General features: G+C 45.7%; 1 protein-coding gene across 2 annotated transcripts in view; it reads right to left on the reverse strand.

The window, feature by feature from the left end:
- Nucleotides 1–4,617: 4,617 nt before the first annotated feature.
- Nucleotides 4,618–8,853, reverse strand: part of slc35a2 (solute carrier family 35 member 2) — a 5,646-nt gene continuing 1,410 nt past the window's right edge. Inside the window, exons 2-6 of one of the 2 annotated variants that reach the window (XM_008293055.1) lie at nt 8,199–8,381; nt 7,660–7,811; nt 6,575–6,697; nt 5,756–6,336; nt 4,618–4,956 (exon numbers count right to left, since the gene is read on the reverse strand). In XM_008293055.1, coding sequence (XP_008291277.1) covers nt 4,935–4,956; nt 5,756–6,336; nt 6,575–6,697; nt 7,660–7,811; nt 8,199–8,381 — 1,061 coding nt within the window. In that variant the 3' untranslated portion in view covers nt 4,618–4,934. Of the gene's footprint in view, nt 4,957–5,191; nt 6,337–6,574; nt 6,698–7,659; nt 7,812–8,198; nt 8,382–8,853 lie in introns of those variants that run through there. The other variant, XM_008293056.1, reaches the window with a different exon arrangement.

The following is an 8,853-nucleotide window of genomic DNA, read 5'->3' on the forward strand; positions in this document are numbered from 1 at the left end:
AACATAACTGTGAGACTCTCTGGCGGCTAATTTAATGTTAACGACACAAATATTCAGATTTTATTGAATCAGTTTGTGTTGCTGTGAACGTTTTCCTGGAATCAGACGAATGACAGCAGAGAAAGAAACGAAGGTTCTGAGACTTTACTGATTAGTTTCCAGTTTATGATCCACAAATCTGTGAAATCAGAAATCAATGAGTCGATTGATCTTTTGTTTTTTTATCATTTAAAGACATGAAAACTCTCAAATGTTCATGATCTGACCTGAACCGGTTCCTTTAAATAAAGACTTTCAGATGTTCTGCTTTCACTCATAAACAAAGTCGTTTATGTGTTTTTATGTTTTACGTCTTCTTCAAAAAGCCTTCGACGGATCAATTCAATCACAACCAGGAGGATCAATCATTAATCATTAAATAAATCAGAGAACTGTTGTAACTTCATGCTCATGTATTAAGTTTATAGATCAGAAATCTATAACGGTCTATATATGAATATTATAATAATGTCATGAAATAACATTTTGTGTCCGTTTCCTTTAAAACGTTTGATTTTCTCATTAATGAAAATGTTCAGAAATAAACAGAAAATTATTAAAATGAAGTCACTGAATTAAACGTATGAATAATAACCACAGAATTAAATTAAGGTCGTGGAGTTATTTCTACATTTTAACTCAATGTTTTTATTTGTGTGTCTGAACGTTCTGACCTCAGAATAAATAAATAAACACATAAATAAATAAACACACTCATGTATAAATAAGTCCTGACAGACGCCCAAAGCGTTCCACATTAAATCTAATTTAAAATCACATTTATAAATCAGTAAATATTAAGTCTTATTTTTGTTGCGTCACGTTTTATTTTTAACAATTTTTGTGTCATTTCTGGATTTTTCTTTTTTTAATTTGGTCTTTTTTATATTTTATTTACAGAATAAAACACGTAGAAGAAACTCAATTATACACATTTAAATGATGAAATAAGATTTTATGATCAGTTTTAATCATTTTTTAAAAATCAAATTCATACAAAAATATTATCAAGTTCATTTATTTAATGTCGGTTTTTATGTTCGACTTATTTTAAAACTGTAAAATGAAAAAATACTTTTTAGAAACTCCTACAAAACAATAGTTTATAATTAGCTTTACTAATGAACTCTCGTGGTTCCTGTTCAGTCGTTTTTCTCTTGTCGAGCCGTTCGAGGCTCTTTTCTTCCTGTTTGTTGGTTTTTCTTCACAGAACTGAATCATCTCACGAGAAGCTTTTCAACTTTCTGAGAAGAACAAAGTGAACGTTTCAGAAAAAACCCGTCGATCTCATGATTCACATGAAATAACGACGGCTTTCTCTCCACGACTTTATTCTCCAGGATTTCTAGAAAGTTCATAAAAATAAAAGCACAGAAACAAACTGCTTCCTGTCGTCGACCTACAAATTAAGACAAACTCCAGAGTGTTGAGTCCAGGTCCTCGTTTATAGAAAACTTTACCAAAGGAAGTATTTACAGAGTCAGAGGCATCGAGAGGAACCAACAATCAATCAAGTGCAAACAACAGAGCAGAGGCCACCAGAACCGGACCAGAACCCCGAACCGGATCCTGGTGAAACAACCAAAGTCCTCCGAGCGGAACCAGAACGTCCGCGTCTCACAGGATCCGGTTTCAAACGGCCAGCAGGTGGCGCCGCAGAGACACCGGCAGAAATACAGACGAACCAGGAAGCAAACGAGAAGAAAAACAACAAAATGTTTTTGAAAAACGGAGAAACGACGCGTTTCGTTTGTTTACTTGTTGTTTTAGTGACGAGAAATAAAACGACGTCTGTGTTTGTTTTCTCAAGAACAAATCAAATCATGACGTCATTCTGGCGTCTCTCGGCTTCCAAACTAAATAAATAACTAAACGAAATTTGGTCGTCTTCGTATTTCTGGGTGAACTCTGCAGCTTCCTGCTCCTCGTTCAGAACAACCCACAGAACCAACGTCCCGTTAAATAAAACAGCTCATATATTAATATTATGTCCAGACAGACAAACTGTCAGCCAGACGAATCCATTTCTCTCTTTTTTTTTTCCTTTTTTTTTTAAATACAAAAAACAGAAAAAGCAAAATAATATATTATTTTCTCTTTTCCTTCAGACGACAAACCACCTTCTATTCCGATGACCGTGAAACAGAAAAACTATTAAAACATCTTCTTACGTTTTGGGAGGTTTGGGTTTTTTGTCTCCACGTCGAGCTGCAGGAACATTTTAGCATCAACGGATCGAAAACACGAAACTTTAGAACCTATAAAACAGCAGCTAACGTAGGCTTTCCTAGGCTAACACAGAGACTAACGTTAGCTTGTCTAGGCTAACACAGAGTTAGCTTGTTTGTGAACTGTGGGAGCCACATCTGTTGGAGAAATGCTTCCAACACAATGTTCATAACAATGTTAGCTAGTTTAGTATAAAGTCAGCATGCTTAAGCTAATAATAGCCGGTTTAGGATAGCATAGCAGCTAACATTAGCTGGTTCAGGATAATGTAGCAGCTAACATTAACGGGTTTAAACCAATGTTAGCATATTTAGGCTAACAAATGTAGTTTTGGTTAGCCCACTGCCACAGCTAATGTTAGCTTATTTATCAACTGAGATAGCTGCATCTACCCACAGCATTAGCTTTGTATAAGGCCAACATTAGCTTTATTAGGCTAAACTTAGCTTATTTAGGAGGGCAAACCGGCTAACACTAGCTCATTTAGGATGCATTTAGCTGGTTTAGTTCAGTCGTTTGGGAATCAGATCTGTTGTTCAGAGTTTCTGGTTCTGTGGCGTCTCCACGCAGCAACAGAACAAACTAAATTCATAGAGAACATGTTCATAGTTCTACAGACAGTAAACAACACAAACCGAAGATAAGCGCAAAGACCAGCTTCCTGTGTTAGCGCCACTCGCTAGCTGAACCGACTCTCTTTGGATTTGCAGACGTCTTTTTGGACTTTGGGAAAAACCGATAAACATTTTTCACCATTTTTTGACGGTTTAGAGACCAAACAATGAAACAATGAGTCCAGAAGACGACGGCTCGCTGCAGCTCGAACAGACACGAAGAAGACAAAAAACGTTCCTCCCAAAGCGACCGACACCAAGAAGCAGCTCGACATGCGAGACACGACTTCCTCCGTCATGTCGACCCGACGCCGACGGAAACATTCAGGACGCAGGACGTTCCTTCGACAGAACTTTCCTTCGACGAGACGCTCTGTCGACGGAACAGCCCTACGAAGGGACGTTCCTTCAACAGGATGCTCCTTCGGCAGAATGTCCCTACGAAGGGACATTCCTTTGACAGAACTTTCCTTCGACAGGACGCCTGCAGCGAAGCAGTTTTTGGTGACAACAGAAAGATGAGAGTAAAGTTTGGGCTCATTCGTCTCAAGGTGCTCCGACACCCAACAATCGTATGGCTTCTGTACAGATGAGAGGAAAAAGGCACCGAACACAAACAGTCCGACTGCAGAGTCACATCTTACACCAGCGAGAGGACACCAGAACCACGGCCGACCCGTTTTCACTGTGCAGCTGAACGAAGCCCGATTAGCTACGGCTGTAACAGTCGGTGTGTTTGAGCGGATTCACTGCAGATATTTTAACCGTTTGTTGTTTTTTTTCTCTGCTGAAGCGAAAACGTACTTAAAAACGGCGACACCAGCGTTTGGACGCGATGAACGTTCGTCTCCGGCTGAATTCATGAGACGTTTTTCTAGAAATAAGACAAACAGTTTTTCTCCAGTGGATAAATGAAATAAATCAGATATGTGACATTTATATATATATGAACAAAATGTGTATTTACATGTTGTAATGAATCAACAGATTACGACTTTAATAATGAGGTCATTTATATAAACTCATCTTGTAAACGTTTATCGTGCCACGTTTTAATTTGTCACTTTAAATGTATTAAAGCTACTTTTTGAGATATTCCTAAATCGTTAAGTTTATGGTTTGCAGAATGTGTCATAGACTGTATGAAAGATGGACGTAGCTGCCGTGACGTCACCCGTTGGTTTCTGCACTGAGAACATGAAGCCAGGGTTTTGCTACTTCCTGGTTGACATCTTGGATTTTTGGAGCCAGTGACGCAAAAATCGTGGGAGGGGGGCGGAGCCATAGGAGCAGCGATTGGTCAGACGGATTGAGAGGCGGGCCCTCTCTGCCCCGCCCACATTTACCGCCTTCTGCTCGCTTCGTCTGTTTGGTCGCTGCCGACTATCAATCAAGCCAGCCACGCCCCTTTGCCCCGCAACATGTTTGGCTTCATTTTTCAGGGCCGGTTGCTACGTCCATCTTTTATACAGTCTATGGAATGTGTAAAATGTTTTGGTTTCACACAAACACGTCCTGATTTAGTGAATTTAGATCTCACAACGTCCCTCTTTGTGTGATTTATAAATCATAATGTCGTTTTATTTGCCCGTTGGTTTTCAACATTTAGTTTAGGCACTTTTACTCTATGCCGTCCGTTGTCGTGGAAACAACTTCTTAACTCGTTAACTTAAATCGTTTGTATATTTAGTTTACAATGTAAGTGTTGAATTTCCCTTCTGGAATAAATAAAGTATTTTTCATTTCAAAGTATTTTTCATTTCATTTTCATTTCATTTCATTTCATTGAATGTTGGCCCCTCTGGGCCTCCGTAGAGCTGCACAGTGAAAACAGGCACCAGGTCCAGATCCTCGTCCAGCAGGAACAACCGTGATCAGTAATCAATAAGTGGTCTATAGTGAGCGTAAGGCGCTTCTCTGGAGTTAGTAGAGTTTTAAGGCAGAGAGGGAACAGACGGACGGCGTCAGAGTTCCTGCAGCTCCTTCATCATCATCATCCTCATCATCATCATCATCACCGTCGTCCTGCTGCTGCCGTTGTGCTTTGAGCCGTTAGTCTGCAGGAGGCGCAGCTCTGAGGAGGAAACCAGGAGACGGTTAGTGTCGCACAGAGGAGGAGGAGGAGGGTCGGCAGCAGGAGGCGACTCAACGTCTCTGATCATCAGGAGGAAGGAGGAGCTGAAGGAGGAAGGGGGAGGAGGAGGAAGAGGAAGAAGAGGAGGAGGGGGAGGAGGAGAAGGAAGGTGGTGATGAGGAGGAAGAAGAGGAGTGAGGAGCAGGAGGAGGATGAAGGTGATGATGATGAGGAGCAGGAGGAGGAAGAAGAGGAGGAGGAGAAGGAAGGTGGTGATGTGGGGGGGGGGAGGAGGAGCAGGGCTGCAGCGGTCCCAGTCAGAGGAACATCAGGACCTGATCAATGATCAATGATCACTTATAGATTTAATCGGCTCTGAAAAATCAACAATCTTTCGTGTGTTTGTGGTGATTTGACTGAAGCCAGAAGCTGCTGGTGGGTCTGAAGGTCTCCACCTGGACCACATGCTCACGCTGCTGCTACTGCTACGGTTTAAATAAAGTGAAGATCAATCAGTCAGACTTCTGCTGAAGATCAATAATCAGAAGTGAACAGCAAGTTTCAGGCTGAAGGAATGATTGGCGACGCAGACACTCAGGAGGATGATGATGATGAGGACGAGGAGGATGAAGAGGAGGGGGAGGTTAAGAACAGGAGGAGGATCTGAGGAGCTCAGGGGCGGGGCTTAGCGGAGAGCAGGGGAGGAGCAGCAGCAGAGGAAGCTCTGTGATTGGCAGCTGGACGCCCAGGTGGACTCTGACCCCGCCCACAGAGAGAGCTTCACTTGACCAGCACTGACTTTGGCAGGAAGGCCTCCATGTCGGCGCCGCCGTCCGCCTGCGGGGACGCCGAGGACGCCGAGGCCGAGGAGGAGGAGCTCGGGGAGCCGCTGGCTTTGGGCAGGCTGTACATGTAGACGGCGCCGATGACGAGCCCCGCCCCCGCCGTGAACAGCGGGTCCACGTGGAAGCCGAACAGGTAGACGGACATGGCGGTGGACACCACGATGGAGAAGGAGGTGGCGAAGCCCTTCAGGATGTTGTCGGCGTACTTGACCACCACGGCGACCAGCAGCCCGCCGAACGCCTGGTTGAAGATGACGCACCACACCATGTCGGTGTAGCCGAACAGGAAGCCGCGCTGGGCCATGGCGGCGCCGTCGTTCCACCACAGGCCCAGCATGCCCAGCGCCGTGCCGAAGATGCCCAGCTGCACGTTGCGCACCCACACGGAGGCGGAGCTTCCCTTCAGGATCTTCTCGAAGTAGACGCCGGCGAAGCCCGACGACAGGCAGCTGATCACCACGGCAACCAGCCCCACGGTGTAGTTCTGGTTGGAGCCGCCCGACACCGACGCCTCCTTGTTGCCCTCCTGCTGCACCTGCAGGGAGACGACCAATCAGAGCCTCCGCTTACAGGAACCAGAACCAACGGGTATGACGTCATAGAGGAGGAAGTGACATCAGACAGACACATGACATTCAGGAGGAAGAACACATCTGGGTTCTGCTAGAACCTGACACCAGATCAGTTCTACATCCATCCAGGTGTCTCAGTCTGAACACTGGACCTGGTTCTGCTCAGCACCAGTATTATGGGATGTATCGTAGATGACTCACCTGCACGATGGCGACGCCGGCGAACAGCAGCAGCAGAGAGACCCACTGGACCCTGGACAGGGACTTCCTGAGCATCAGCACGCTGAACAGAGCCGTGGTCAGGATCTTCAGCTGGTAGGTCACCTGGCAGGAAGGGGAGGAGTCAGGAACCCAGCTGGTGGCAGCGTGGAGGCTTTCCACAGAGTCACACCTACTCATCAGGTGTGAACACATCGATCAGCTCTGATCGCTGGTCAGTAAGTAAAGCTGCTGAGAACGACAGAACCGCTGCAGGTCGTAAAGAACGCTGACGAGTCCATCAGAGTTCAGCTAATTAACGACGTGACCACATTTATAAGGAAGAAAAAACTGTTTATGTCAGAAAAATACAAAAAAATCTATCAACTGTCTGGAAGATATGTTTTCAAAATGTGAAAAATATTCTTCAAATGTTTCGTTTGGCCAAAAATCCAAAAATAAAAACCAACAAATGTTCAGGTTCTAATTTTGAGCCAAACAAAAGCAGCAGATCTTCTGCAACGCTTCATGGGTTCTGCTGGGAGACTGACCCATGAGCCTGTTGTCAGAGAAGCTCCAGGATGGTGTCACAGGAGACGGACGTCCACCGACCAACCAGGAGTTCCTCCTTCAGACCATCAACCAGCTCGTCTACAGACAGGTCCTGTTGGCTTCGTTTAGAGAAGAGGCAGGACCAGTGGAGGCTGCGTCACCATGACAACCTGCTCACAGCGCCCTGAGCATCCCACAGCTCCTGGCTGAGGAGAACATCTCCTCCCTACTCACCCCACCTGGCTCCGTGGGGTTGGTTCCTCTCCCCCAAGCTCAAGGGCTCATCAAGGAGACCCGTTTAGAAGACGTGGACGTCAAGTGCATGGCGGCGTGAAGAGAAGGCTGGAGGAGGTGTTAGCCTCCAGGAGGATGACTGGGAACGAGAGACTGGTAGTTTGGGTTTGGACTCTATCTTCTGTGACACCAGTCCTGGAGCTTTCCTGACCTACCTGGTCTCTGGTGTGAAAGGCTCACTACCAGGCTGTGGATCTCGGTACCGTTACCGGACACGGGCCTGACGTCGCGGCGGTCCCTACCTGGAAGGTGGCCGCCGGCAGGTTGGAGATGGCCACGTACTGCAGGTTGTTCTGCAGCGTGTAGATCAGAGACGGAACCGCCAGCTTCAGCGTGTCTTTGTACTGGAACACGATGGAGTCGACCAGGAAGTAGACCGTCTCCTTCACGTTGACTACAGAGAACAGAACCAGAACCAGATTTATTACCAGGTATAGTTCACACAACACGAGGAGTTGGTTCTGGTGGGTCGGTGCAACAAAAAACACAGAGTAAGGCCCAATGTACAAGATGAACATGTAAAAACAGCTAAATAAGGAACTAAAGAGCAGAACTCACATCATTTTAAAGTTGGATCCAAACTTTTGACGTCTGATCTGATTCATTTATTTTATAGTTTTACATCTTTAAATTTAACTTAAATAGAAACAAAAAGATATTTTGACTTTGTCGTCATTTTAACATTTAATCCCAAAGTCCTGACCCCTTCTCTTAACATTTTACTCTTTCATTCAACAGCTTCTGATTGGCCCAGCGTGGAGGTCACATGACCCAAACTCACATCTCCTCTGCAGCAGGATGATGAGCAGACAGGTCAGCACCTTCAGGACCTCCGCCATGACCACGGCCGACGTGGTGAAGAAGCGGTCGCCGGGCAACGTGCGCACGTACCGGATGCTGAGGATGAGCGACGCGTTCTGGACCACCAGAACCGCCAGACTGATGTACTTCAGCCTCCTGTTGGCTGCAGAGGAACGGCAGGGACACGTCACAGACCCACACTGACCAGTACCTGACCAGTACCTGATCAATAAACTTTAACCTTCATACATTTACACCTGAGCTGGTGCTGAAGCTCATTTAGGTCTGACTCTGTCCCAGAATGCAGGAAATCACTTTAACTTTTGGCCAAAACACAAAACACATTCCCTCAGCTGAGAGTCTGGATCGCTCAGAAACACCAGTCAGGAAACCACCTGGTTAAAGGGAGACGCTCTGTCAGCAGATTTACATCTGAAACTCTGAACAAAACCTGGACCAGGCCAGCTCCACAGCATCAGTCACCATGGAGACCTAGCTCCACAGCATCAGTTACCATGGAGACCTAGCTCCACAGCATCAGTTACCATGGAGACATAGCTCCACAGCATCAGTCACCATGGAGACCTAGCTCCACAGCATCAGTTACCATGGAGACCTAGCTCCACAGCATCAGT

Source organism: Stegastes partitus, unplaced genomic scaffold, assembly GCF_000690725.1.
Source record: "Stegastes partitus isolate 25-593 unplaced genomic scaffold, Stegastes_partitus-1.0.2 Scaffold855, whole genome shotgun sequence".
Lineage (NCBI taxonomy): Eukaryota > Metazoa > Chordata > Actinopteri > Pomacentridae > Stegastes > Stegastes partitus.